At 33.1% G+C, this 14,410-nt stretch overlaps 2 protein-coding genes across 2 annotated transcripts; both read right to left on the bottom strand.

Annotated features, from left to right (window-relative positions):
* Positions 1–219: 219 nt before the first annotated feature.
* On the bottom strand, positions 220–1,313 carry LOC124361294. The gene is made up of 2 exons (XM_046815341.1): positions 1,108–1,313; positions 220–1,045 (listed from the first exon to the last, which is right to left on the bottom strand). The coding sequence occupies exons 1-2, from the start codon at positions 1,311–1,313 to the stop codon at positions 694–696; spliced, it is 558 nt and encodes a 185-aa protein (XP_046671297.1). The 3' UTR covers positions 220–693.
* A 637-nt stretch (positions 1,314–1,950) lies between these two features.
* Positions 1,951–8,378, bottom strand: LOC124360617. Its single transcript, XM_046814380.1, has 2 exons — positions 8,158–8,378; positions 1,951–2,591 (listed from the first exon to the last, which is right to left on the bottom strand). The coding sequence occupies exons 1-2, from the start codon at positions 8,339–8,341 to the stop codon at positions 1,954–1,956; spliced, it is 822 nt and encodes a 273-aa protein (XP_046670336.1). The 5' UTR covers positions 8,342–8,378; the 3' UTR covers positions 1,951–1,953.
* Positions 8,379–14,410: the final 6,032 nt, after the last annotated feature.

Raw genomic sequence — 14,410 nt, 5'->3', positions numbered from 1 at the left:
TTCTATTCATAGATGTTAAATAAATGTAAAGGAAAATAATTATAAAATAGTAAATAATGTATATACACTTTTTATGCACAAAGATTTGCATTAATATTTTTAACCAAAGTAAATTAATATCTGTTAGTTATTCATAACAGTTTTCCTTCATATATCTTCTTTTACAACTTGATGTAGTTGCCTTTATATTGGGTTGCCATAAATAATAGAAACTTCTACTTCTTGTCCAATGCCCATTTTATTATTCATCTTTTACAGGTTTAAATTATAAAGTTTTAGAATAATACACCAAATTATTATGAAATCTTTCTTTAAATAAAATTAATTTTTACTCAAAATAACTTATAATTTCATAGTTCTAAGAAACTAAATAAAATTATGATAATGCATACAACAAATGAAATATACTGAATAAACATTTAAAAATACAATGGCCAAATATAAATGATCAAATATAAATTCACTTTTAAATCTTGATTCTCACACAGTAAACCATTTAGTTACAGATGTTTATTTATTTTCATACTTATCTTGAACAAGTGCATTAGGTTGAAAACAAGCTTATCATGAATTACTATTTTAAGTATAATTTAACACTCACTGTACTAGACTCAGAGCTCGTGTTTGACAAAAATTTTATGTTGGTGTTATATTGTAACACCAACATACATTTACTTTGTGAATTGTGAAAGACTAGCCTCTAGGAGTACAATGGCAGTTTCCATTTACGCAGCGACCTCCCTTGTACTTCCAGAACTGGGCAGCACACTTGAGTGCACAAGCAGCATGGTTGGGTGTAATCCACTGACTCTGGAAACTGAATACATCACAGGTCAGCCGCCGGTTGCGCACCAGACTACCTGAAATCAGAGCTATACAGTACAGGGCAGCACACTTGAGTGCACAAGCAGCATGGTTGGGTGTAATCCACTGACTCTGGAAACTGAATACATCACAGGTCAGCCGCCGGTTGCGCACCAGACTACCTGAAATCAGAGCTATACAGTACAGGGCAGCACACTTGAGTGCACATCCACTGAGGAAACTGAATACATCACAGGTCAGCGGTTGCGCACCAGACTACCTGAAATCAGAGCTATACAGTACAGGGCAGCACACTTGAGTGCACAAGCAGCATGGTTGGGTGTAATCCACTGACTCTGGAAACTGAATACATCACAGGTCAGCCGCCGGTTGCGCACCAGACTACCTGAAATCAGAGCTATACAGTACAGGGCAGCACACTTGTGTGCACAAGCAGTATGGTTGGGTGTAATCCACTGACTCTGGAAACTGAATACATCACAGGTCATTGCGCACCAGACTACCTGAAATCAGAGCTATACAGTACAGCAGCACACTTGAGTGCAGCAGCATGGTTGGGTGTAATCCACTGACTCTGGAAACTGAATACATCACAGGTCAGCCACCGGTTGCGCACCAGACTACCTGAAATCAGAGCTATACAGTACAGGGCAGCACACTTGAGTGCACAAGCAGCATGGTTGGGTGTAATCCACTGACTCTGGAAACTGAATACATCACAGGTCAGCCGCCGGTTGCGCACCAGACTACCTGAAATCAGAGCTATACAGTACAGGGCAGCACACTTGAGTGCACAAGCAGTATGGTTGGGTGTAATCCACTGACTCTGGAAACTGAATACATCACAGGTCAGCCGCCGGTTGCGCACCAGACTACCTGAAATCAGAGCTATACAGTACAGGGCAGCACACTTGAGTGCACAAGCAGCATGGTTGGGTGTAATCCACTGACTCTGGAAACTGAATACATCACAGGTCAGCTGCCGGTTGCGCACCAGACTACCTGAAATCAGAGCTATACAGTACAGGGCAGCCAGCACACATGAGTGCACAAGCAGTATGATTGGCTGTAATCCACTGACTCTGGAAACTGAATACATCACAGGTCAGCTGCCGGTTGCGCACCAGACTACCTGAAATCAGAGCTATACAGTACAGGGCAGCCAGCACACATGAGTGCACAAGCAGTATGATTGGCTGTAATCCACTGACTCTGGAAACTGAATACATCACAGGTCAGCTGCCGGTTGCGCACCAGACTACCTGAAATCAGAGCTATACAGTACAGGGCAGCACACTTGAGTGCACAAGCAGTATGGTTGGGTGTAATCCACTGACTCTGGAAACTGAATACATCACAGGTCAGCCGCCGGTTGCGCACCAGACTACCTGAAATCAGAGCTATACAGTACAGGGCAGCACACTTGAGTGCACAAGCAGCATGGTTGGGTGTAATCCACTGACTCTGGAAACTGAATACATCACAGGTCAGCCGCCGGTTGCGCACCAGACTACCTGAAATCAGAGCTATACAGTACAGGGCAGCACACTTGAGTGCACAAGCAGCATGGTTGGGTGTAATCCACTGACTCTGGAAACTGAATACATCACAGGTCAGCCGCCGGTTGCGCACCAGACTACCTGAAATCAGAGCTATACAGTACAGGGCAGCACACTTGAGTGCACAAGCAGCATGGTTGGGTGTAATCCACTGACTCTGGAAACTGAATACATCACAGGTCAGCCGCCGGTTGCGCACCAGACTACCTGAAATCAGAGCTATACAGTACAGGGCAGCACACATGAGTGCACAAGCAGCATGGATGGGTGTAATCCACTTGTACCATTTTACTGGCACATGAGGGGTTAGCTTTGAAATTTAAGTTTTGTGAAGGTTCAAAACGAAAACGAAAATCTTCTGAAATTAATAAAGTTCAAACTAAAATAAAACTTCTTCTTGAAAATAATCACTGGATTTAAAATTAAAATAAAAACTTCTTGATTACTTTTAAGTTCAAACTTGTAATATATTCGTCACTCAAAAAATGTACAAAGTTCTCACAGCTTGTCTTTTATTCAATTTTCAAAATTCAAAACTTTCACACTCTAATCTAATCTGGCAATTCTTCACTTTAATTTATCTTCAAAATTCAGTTTTATTCTGTTACTAATTTCTTTACTTTACTTTAAATATCAACAATATTTGTATTATAAAAATTCTTCTGTGTCAGGGAATTAAAATTACTTCTTTTCAGTGTTAGAGAATTAAAGTTACTTCTTTTCAGTAATAGAGAATTAAATTGCTGAAACCATCTGTAACAACCACAAAACTCTTTTAGTATTTTTTTACATACAATTTTATATACATGTGCTGACTGCACCAACAAGTTTTATATTGCACAGATCACTTAATACATCACAGGTCAGCCGCCGGTTGCGCACCAGACTACCTGAAATCAGAGCTATACAGTACAGGGCAGCACACTTGAGTGCACAAGCAGCATGGTTGGGTGTAATCCACTGACTCTGAAAACTGAATACATCACAGGTCAGCCGCCGGTTGCGCACCAGACTACCTGAAATCAGAGCTATACAGTACAGGGCAGCACACTTGAGTGCACAAGCAGCATGGTTGGGTGTAATCAACTGACTCTGGAAACTGAATACATCACAGGTCAGCCGCCGGTTGCACACCAGACTACCTGAAATCAGAGCTATACAGTACAGGGCAGCACACTTGAGTGCACAAGCAGCATGGATGGTTGTAATCCACTTGTACCGTTTTACTGGCACATGAGGGGTTAGCTTTGAAATTTAACTTTTGTGAAGGTTCAAAAGGAAAACGAAAATCTTCTGAAATTTTATATTATATATATATATATATATATATATTTTTTTTTACATAATACACTTATAAAAGTTAACTTTTATAATACTTTATTACAATGTATCTGAAAAAGACTTTTTACAAATTTCTTATTTGGAAAAGTAGTGCAATCCATCCTCAAACCCCAGCCCCAATCATGGTGCAACCAATTTTCTTTCATTCTACCAATTAGATAGTTAGTTATGCCAATTATTGTTCAGAGAAGTTATCTGTAAAGGTTCACATGTTCATATTCAATTTTAATGAAAAATGTGGGGTAGGGTACGATAAGCGGACCCGGTTGTTTATATCGAAATTTGCAAACGATATTACGTAATCATAACCATTGATATAATCAATCGATACTGATTAATTATTTTGAACAATTAACTTAAATAATCTATATCAACAGCTGTAAACACTTTCAAATAGTACAAGTAAGGTAATATTCCAATTTTACATAAGTAACATTTGATTATTAAAAATGGCAGAAAAACTACACGACATTGCTTTGAAAGATAGTAAGACACGTTTTTCGTGGCTTCAACATGTTGGACTCGTACTGAAAACCCCATTATGTGAAATTTGTGGGAAAGAAACAACTGTAACTGCGAGAGGAGCGAATAAGGTCGTCTTCAGGTTTCCTAATTTTGGTTATAATAATTTATTTGATCACTGTAAATATTAAATTCGTTTATAATTTTTAAACATATGATTGTTATTGAGACTATAGTTACTTTTATATCGATTAATACTCTACGATTTGAGATTCGAATATTAAGTATCGATGATTACATTCTTCGATATAAAAAACCGGGTCCGCTTATCATACCCTACCCAAAAATGTGCATTGCAGCTAAAAGTATAAGATTTTTAAATGCCTTCACTTTTCATAAACACTCTGATGTATGTAAGTTTTCTTGATTGGAAATAAATTTGGACAATACGATGGTTTTCCATAGAAGTTATGGATTTGTCTGAAAAGATCCTTGTTTATATCATTGGTAAAAATTAGATTTTTCAAACTTTGGATGGATTTTGTTCAAAACAGAAAATAGGAATATTTTAGAAAATTATTACAAAAATAAAAATCTTACTTTAACTTCTTGAAGTTTGTTAAATGTGAGTTCAAGAAACCCCTGGATTTACACTATCCTGCCACAAAGTCCTTTTGTATTATTGTTTTTTAGACATTAAAAAGTAATCAAGTTGCATATTAATATTTTAAATATATTTAAAAAATTTTCGTAATACACAAAATGGTTTTACAAAATAATTTAAATATTGCTAATTTGATTACAAACATAGGGAAAAAATAATTCACTTAATAAAGAAACAACTAATCCAATTTAAAATTGTTTTGAACTAAATCAAACATTAATATGCATTGTAAAACCATGATTTATTTCAATGTAGGTTTATTTATTACAATTATAGAACATCAATATGTGTGCAACTAAAACAATAATTGCAAAGTTGTATTTAACAGCAGGAACTGGTTTCTTCAGTTCACTTCTTTTTCCTTGTTCAGGTTGTCCATGACTTGGTTTCTTCTAAATCATGTAAGTAAATTAGTCATGTTATCTTAGGTATAATAAAAATTATATATTTGTTTTGTTATAATTTAAATTTAGTTTCTAATTTATCATGCCTTTTCAAAGATGAATTTTAATTTTTACAATGACTATATCATTGATTTAACATAGATTTTGTAATCGAGTTATTGATGTAACTTTAACTTTGTAATGTATAATTATAATTTATTGTTGCTTTGTTCATTACTATAAATGTGGAAACACCTTTTTAGCTCATCATGTAAAACAAGATCTTCCTGAAATTCTGGTAAGGTAAATTAAGGGACAAACTAAAAAGTTTCTTGTGGTTTTTGAACTGATAAATGGAATAAAACAGGTCTATAAATTCTTTCCTGAAAATATACATAAAAATCAGTAATAAACATACAGTAAGATTTAACAAATATTTCAAATAATTCAAAATATATTTAAAACTAATGATCTGTTTGAAAATCAGGTAAATCAAGTAGAAATCAGGTCTTACTCTCAAAATTAGATAAAAAAATTGATTTATAATGTAATACCTTGATAATTTACACAATAGAATCTTTTTAATCCAACTGTTTACATATCTAGCCATCAATTTTCTCATATCAATACCTGTTACTGATATGATAAAAAATCTATGATTCTCTTCACTCAATACACAGTAGTAATGGGTAATTAACGTTACTGTCAGTTAAATGTAAAAATCATGTACTGTTGTGAATACAAATTCATTTAATCAATTATCTATTCGCTTTTTGTGTACTTTATTTACACAGTTTTGTTCAGAATAAAATGTCCTACAAGTTTTATTAAAAACTTTGATCTGTTTCTTGATAAAATAACAAGTTATTGTTGCCCGAATAAAAAATGTGTTTTTCACTCCATTTTTTGTATTTGACGTGGATTTTCTCAAACACTACTTAACTTACAATTCTAGGATCTGTTTTATTCCATTTATCAGGTCAAAAACCACAAGAAACTTTTTAGTTTGTCCCTTAATTTACCTTACCAGAATTTCAGGAAGTCCTTGTTTTACATGATGAACTAAAAAGGTGTTTCCACATTTATAGTAATGAACAAAGCAACAATAAATTATAATTATACATTACAAAGTTAAAGTTACATCAATAACTCGATTACAAAATCTATGTTAAATCAATGATATGGTCATTGTAAAAATTAAAATTCATCTTTGAAAAGGCATGATAAATTAGAAACTAAATTTAAATTATAACAAAACAAATAAAATTACCACTAAACTATTTAAAACTTCTGGTAAATAACTTGACAGTTGCTTTTGTAAAATGTGCAAATATATATATATATATATATATATATATATATATATATATATATATATTTTGAGATTTTCAAAGATGTACTGCAAGAATTTCTGCAAGGGTTTTACTTTTTCAGCACCTTTTAAATGCCTTCACAGAGGGAGAGAATTTGCAATACCGTAATACAGTAAACAGAAAATAGTAGCCATGATTAGAATATTGAAAAATAAAATATGCTTTCCACAAATTCTTTACAAAGTTGTTGGTAGGATGAAGCATATTTTTTGCTTCTTAGGCATAAATTTTAATAATCAATGTTTACATAGTAAAACTATCATGTTTAATCTAATGAAAATCGGTACTCTAGTTATAGTTTAATAGTATTTGGTAACTTTTCAGTGATTATTAAAATTTATTATTTACACCCATTATCAAACTTCCATTCTGTAGAGCTATTAACTTAAAGATTGAGTATATTGGGTTTGGGGATACCATGGGAATGATCCTAAACTGTCTTCACAATATTCCTGACGACGATATAAACTGTCATTTACACTATAAACGGGGGGATTTAAAAAATAAATCATACTAACATCTGGCAGAGGACCAAGAGAGATATATAATGATCTAAAACCATCTTAGAGCATATCTTGTTAATGTTAATTAGTTTTTCATGCAACATTTGTGACCATTATGACACTTACATCATCAGGAATATTGTGAAAGTGGTTTTCTAAAACACCATAAATGCAATAATTATTTAAGGTACCGTAATGGGAGTTCCTGCAAAAATGATGTTAAATGATATGGAACATTTGTTCAGTTTTTATTGACAATTACTACAAAAAGATGTTTAGACATCTTGAATAGTTCATCTCTCTATTAGCCAGTAAGTAATTTGTATTGCACAGCCACACAACGTGGGTTTTCTTTAAATCTATAGAGAAATTTTTCTTAAGAAAGAAATCCATTGTCAGTCCTGCTAGAGTTTTAGGGGAGGTCAACATGGGAGGATATAAAAAGGATTAAAATATAAAATGATAACAGTAGATATAAAATAATAAACTCAAAACCGGTGAACAAGCGCACACATAATAGTCAAACCACCACCAGACAACTAGATAGTGACTGAAATTTGCCCCTTTAAAGGTTCCGATATGGTTAGTTACTGATTTACATTTATTTACGTTTCGAATAGCTGGTTGTCAATTGTACCAAGCCAACCAAGAAAACATGATCAGAGAAAAATTGATCATTTTATATTTTTAACGACCTGATATTTTACCATTCCATTCTACCTCCACTAAAACTAGCATAGTTGACGATCAATAGACATTAAAATATAGATTATGTTCAGACATCATTAGGATATTTGTAATATTTTTAATGTTCAGTTAAATTTTATCTAATATAATTTTGTATTTTATAATTAAAATTAAGAAAAATTCAATGGATTGCAATATGTGTCCATCTCCATATTTTCCACATTTCATTTTAAATATGTGCATTTCTATTCCCAGATTTTTTTCACACCATAAATCTTCTTTAAGTTTCGATACCCATTACAGAAAATTACTTTTTGAAGAGTCTGTATTATAACAACAAGTTGGTAAGTAGTTACTGACCATCATCGTCCGGACCGTCATAGAGAGGTTGTCCCTGTAGAGACTCAAGCTGTGCTTGAAGTGCTTGGAGTTGCGCCTGTTGGAGACCATTGTCCTGATCCAGATCCTGGTACAGATATTGGGGGGCGCCATACACCTGCACCGCTACCACCACACAGACAAGCACACTCACTGATAAAGACATGGTGATCTAGTAGTGCTGCCACCCGTACTCATCAGTTATATACTCTACTGTTTCCATACCACAACCACAACCACTGCCACATCCAGTGCAGGCAATGCTCATTCATAAACTTCTTTATAACAGCTTTAGTCATTTCATTAAACAGGACACTTAAAAAGTTGTAAAAAATGTGAAAATTAAGAATATTTTTGTATTGTCTAGCCATAAGAATCGCTCCTACAAAAGTGTTTTAGAATGTGCTCTAAACAAAAATTTTAACCCAAATAATTTTACACAAGCTCAAAAAGCCCTATACTGTATGTTTCATTTCACTTAGTGGCATGATCAATATATGCTGTTTGCTTGAGTCATATATATTCATCAAATGATAGTTACAGAACACATAGAACACACACATAGCTCAATTACTTCATAGTAACGAATATAAAGTTCTAGAGAAATTAGTTTCTTTTATCATTTAATTGGATGAGTAAACAAAGTAGGTAATATATGTGGAGGCCAACTACCATACTGCTTAGTAAATCTAAAAAATATTTACTCACTATTATAAAAAAGTATACCTATAAAATCGTATATTGTTAACTTTTATCTTAATTCTAAATATTATAAGGTTAACTCTGGAATATATGTAATCAAATGGAATAATGAAATCTGTAAAAATAATTTTAGGTGGTCAATAACTATATAACTATAATACAAATATGTTTATTGTAACATTAAAAATCATGGAATTATTCCTTTTTATGTTCCTTAAAAATAAATAACTAATAAATAATATTTGGGGCCATATTTGACTGAGCCAATTTAGATTCTTGTGTTTGGCTGTAGATATAGGAATGAAATTAACACTTTTTATATGTTTGTGATTCAGGTATTCATTTTCGACCAGTGCCAAACTGTACAAAGCTGAAGTTGGAGAAACAAGCAAGTTCAACTGACAGGGTTAAAAGTTGTAATTAAAACTCAACACATTAGTAATACAATTGGTTGGTTAGCAAATCGGTAAATATAGAATGTGCAAAACAAAATTCTGATAGATAAACTTGTACTTTCTAATCTAGAGCCAGAGAACCTAAAAGTTTGAACAACAATTTAAAAACATATTGTGCTATTTAATGAAATTGTTCTATTCTTAAAACTTTTCAGTGTACAACTAATTTGAGGCATGAAAATAATTATGAAGTTTTAACATAGTTATAATAAATTGAGGCCTTCCTTTAGAATTGGCAGCATTTTATTTATTAATTAGAATGTTGAATTATGCTTTTACATTAAGAAAAAAGGAAAATAAAATTTAATTTTTTCTCACATACTGCTATGGATAGTCATGGTAGACTGGAAGGAGTACGCAGTGCCTAATATTTCTGCAGCATATCTGAAGTTTCAACATGAGGATATTGGAACTCTTGGTTTAGGTTACTTACTGCAGGATCAGACCATATCCCAAGTTTCTTTGTGATAATCCTCATTTTACTCACACAATAAGATGATAGTATAAAAACCCTATCCGGTGATCCAGATCTCTTCAGACTGCTCATTTCCCAAAATCCATCTTTACATAATACCATTCATAATCTAACTCCATCAAATTCCTAGGGATGTACCTAGATCGAGGTCTGACCTGGGACAATCATTTTGAAAGTGTTTGTTCCAGTGTTCCAGAGTAACTTCAGGTTTGTATGCTTTACGGAATCTGGCAAAACACTGTTCTCATGACATCCTGAGAATGGCTTATTTTGGCCTTGTTTATCCGCACCTTGCATATGGAGTAAGACTCTGGGGCAGCTGTGCAAACAACAAACTGGAAAGAGTGTTTTGCCTTCAAAAGAAAGCTGTACGAATCATTTCAAAATTAAAGAGAAGAGAGTCGTGCAGGGATGCCTTCAGGGAGACAGGTGGCTGTGTTCTGTAAATCAAAGAGCACATTGGCTAAGGGAAGGAACATTCATCAGTATGAGACAAGAGGCAGGGACAATTATCGCAGTCAACCCCATCGAACGGTGGCGTCTCATAATTTGCCATCGCAGGCTGGTGTTAAGTTGATTAATAGGCTCCCTGAGGATCTTAAAACATTGGCAGATACTAAAAAATTTTAATCTGATCTTAAACACCTATTGGTGTCAGGTGCTTTTTACACGGTGGGTGAGTTCATGAAAAGCCGCCTGGGAAATTAAAATTAAAATCGAAACACGTTTCAACAGGATCTGATATAGGTATTGCATGTTTGTCTGGATGAGGAACTTTTTGTATGTATGATAGTGTGTGAAAGAGTAGATAGGCTAATGACTGTTGCTATACAATATTGTATGTTGTTCAAAGGCAATAAAGACTGATTTGATTTAATATGATCCTGCAGATCAAGATTAGTTTGAATGTCCAAAGTACCTAAAAATATTAAATTTAACTTTACTAAGATCGGCCTGGATGTTCGTTTTCAAAGGGTAGATGAGATGAATAAGGAGAATCATAGTCAGTCAGGAAGTGCCCCAGAAAATGCAAAATTTAGACGTTTATTGGTGAGGGAAGAAATTGGTACACAGATATGTGGTTTCTCATCAGATCCTGGTTTCTAAACCAATCAGTAATCTATAAAATATATCTATTGTTAACCTTGTACAATGACTTTCAGAGCTCCCCAAAGCGTAATTGTCCCTCAGATATCCTACACTGTATAATTTCCACCAACCTGAATGGAGCACCAAGAAAAAGGATTCTCAGTTTGCTCTTGGTTATTTCATGCTATCCATGGAAGATACACAGGTTTTTGTTTTCATATAGTTCTCGATGTCTAATAGTGGAAGAGCCATACCCAGAGCAAAATAAGTTCTAAGGGAGTTTTCTACCATCTTAAATCTACCACATTAGTTGAGGATAAATTATTCTCTTGAAAACCTTCAAATAAGTTGTTAGACGGTATATTATAGATAAGATGTGAGCAGAGCTTCATCATAGACGCTTATGCTCTAACCATAAAAAGGTCAATCCTACTGCAATTATGAGGCAAAACATTACACCCTAGCAAGTTTATATTAGATGCATGATTTTTCACTGACATGTAAAGAGACTCTGCTACTCAGTTTCTCTCTTGTCTCCATGGGCTTCATGCCATTACCTCTAGGAATTGGAAGGTAGTTCCAGTTAATATATTTATGTATTTTGCTCTTGATTCTGGTGACCTCACTAATAATCATTTGGAAAATATTACTGTATAGGATCTAGAAAGTAAGTCAAAATTCAGCTAAATTTAAGTATGAAAAAATTAGTCAAAGAAAGTCAGTTAGAAAATTATGAAAGTATGAGGTAATGTGTAATAGGAAAAACATCTGAAAATCGGAAATATTTTATTTTTAACACCTACAAACTTAAAACATCAGAGTTTAAAATTTACCATTGCAAGAAATTTGTTGAGGCTTGATAGGTGAATATGAGAGAAGACTTGTCTCTGGATATAATTATTATTGCTAGTGTGGAATAGAATGAGCAGCAACTTTTCCCCTACACCTTATGATTAGCTCACAAAACGCTTATATAGTTAAAATTCCAGGAATTTTCATATGTAAAACTAAAATCTGATTCTGATAGCAGCAGAGTAGTTAGTTAAGATTAGTTTAGTTTAGTAAATGGTTAGTTTTAGCTTAAATGTAATTTCAGTGCCTCTTAGGTAATGAAGCGATCTAAAGCAAAAAGTAAAAGGATCAAGTGGGCATTTGCCCTACCTCTGGTAAAAAATGGAATCAAATTAGCAGATAGGGAGGAATAGGCAGATTTTCTTACCAAAATTCTAAATGTATAAAAATATAATTTACTATTCCTATTGGTCAAAATGTGTTGTCTGTAACATTAGTACATATACTGTATATAGCCTTGGTAGATAGAAACAGAGGCTGATTTAGTTTTGGTTGACCAGAGGTTCTTGTTATAAATCACTTCAAGAAAAACACTTGTTCAAAATCTGATGGATATGACTAGTAGATAAGGACCAAACACATTAATTTGGAAAGCTTTCTTCTTAATAAACTTGCATACAATAAACATTTTTTAACTTCTGATACAATTTTAACCCTCTAAATTTACTCCTATGATAAGGATTAAACCTTCCTGGTTAAATTTAACACCCAGTAAACAACCCTTTGATGAACAATCCCTTTCGAGATTTCTATGCTCCTGGTCTATTTATTCTTTTAATAAAGAACCCTCCAGAAAAGAATCCTCTGTTCTTTCCTCATTAACCTTAGAACTCCTCTCTACCCCCAACATAAGCCCGCAATCAATTATGAATTTAAGAGAAATGCTATCTCAAAAAAACTGATTACCACTAATTTCATTTCAAAATATTGAACAAGCATTTAAGCACTTTTATAATTTACTGACAACCTCTTTGGAAGAAAACTGTAAAATGAGAGAACTGAATAGTAAAAAGCATAAAAGGTCAAATAGAAAATGGTTCACACCAGTGTTAAAAAAATTTAGGGATCTGGTAATGATACTGTTTGAACGATTCAAACAAAGTAAAGGTTCGGCCAATGAAAATGTATGTAGAAATATATATATATATAAAGAATATAAAAAAAGTATAAACAAAAAGTAAATGAAGAGAAAAGAAAGTTTAACGAAAACTATATACAAATTTCAAGTAATAGATGCAAGGCAGCTTGGAATATTTAGGTCTGAGTCCAATAATAAAAAAGATTAATCTGATATTAATATAAAAGCCAATGATTTTAATGAGTACTTTGTAGGCTCTGTTGCAACACTGACTCAAGGAATGTCAAGTGATGAAGCAGTTTATTATTTAAACAAATACTTAATGAAATGTAATAGAGATATTAGACCTTTTACCTGGAAGAGAATTACCGAAGGCAGTATATTAAAATGTGTTTCAACACTGAGTACATCAAAGAGTGAGGATTTCTATGGATTTTCTAACAAAATAGTAAAATTAATAATCAGTATAATAACCACTCCGTCTACTTTTCAACTTTTCAACAGAATGTTGGATGAATGTATTTTTCCCCAAAGCTTAAAAATAACAAACATTGTTCCAGTGTATAAAAAGGGTGAAATGTAACCGCTCAAGTTACCGGCCAATTTCTCTTATTCCTATTTTTAGTAAAATATTTGAATGGTGCATTAAAGAGCAACTAAATGATTATTTTTATGAAAACGAGTACATTTGCAAAGAACAATTCAGATTTATAAAAGGTCTTAACACAATCAAGGCTCTAGAAAATATTGTAGAAAAGGCATTAGAAAACTTGGAAAATAAACTAATCTCCTCTGCTACCTTGATTGACTTAACAAAACATTCGATTGTATTTCACATATCCTACTCATTAATAAACTGCAAAAATATGGAATTAAAAATAAAGAAATCAATTTAATAAAATCATATTTAAGTGGAAGAAAACAAATGGTAACAATAAATAATGAAAAATCAGATTTTAAAATTACAGAGAAAGGAGTTCCATAAGGATCAGTATTAGGACTTTTCCTTTTTATAGTTGCTGTGAACGATTTATCATTTAACATGCCATGTCCAACTGTATTATATGTGGATAATACAACACTTTTAAACTGTGACAAAACTTTAGATCATTTGATAACTAAACAAAATAATTCTACGGATATGGCCTGGAATGGTTTAGATCAAATGGATTGATGGTAAATAATAGTAAAACTGAAAAAATAATTTTCTCTCTGAATTGGGAAGTAGTTCAAAGTAGTAAGCCTGTTAAATTACTTGGCACTCATCTAGACAACAAGTTAAGTTGGGACTCACATATTAATAGTCCGTGTAAAAAGTCATCTAGGGTTATCTACTTGTTAAGAAAACTAAAAAAATGTGTTAACTTATCCATGTTGATTACAGCCTACTATGCCTTTTTTAATTCTCATCTTCTGTATGGAATTACACTTTGGGGTTATAGCAGTCATGCAGATAGAATTTTTATATGGCAAAATAAAGCTCTAAGGACAACTAAATCTATACTAGAAAGAGAGTTGTGTTTGCCCATTTTTAAAGAACTTCAAATAATGACAGTTCCTAGTATGTATATTTATTCTTGTTTA

The sequence above is a fragment of the Homalodisca vitripennis genome, chromosome 4 (assembly GCF_021130785.1).
Source record: "Homalodisca vitripennis isolate AUS2020 chromosome 4, UT_GWSS_2.1, whole genome shotgun sequence".
Lineage (NCBI taxonomy): Eukaryota > Metazoa > Arthropoda > Insecta > Hemiptera > Cicadellidae > Homalodisca > Homalodisca vitripennis.
This window is presented reverse-complemented; position numbering and strand designations above follow the sequence as displayed.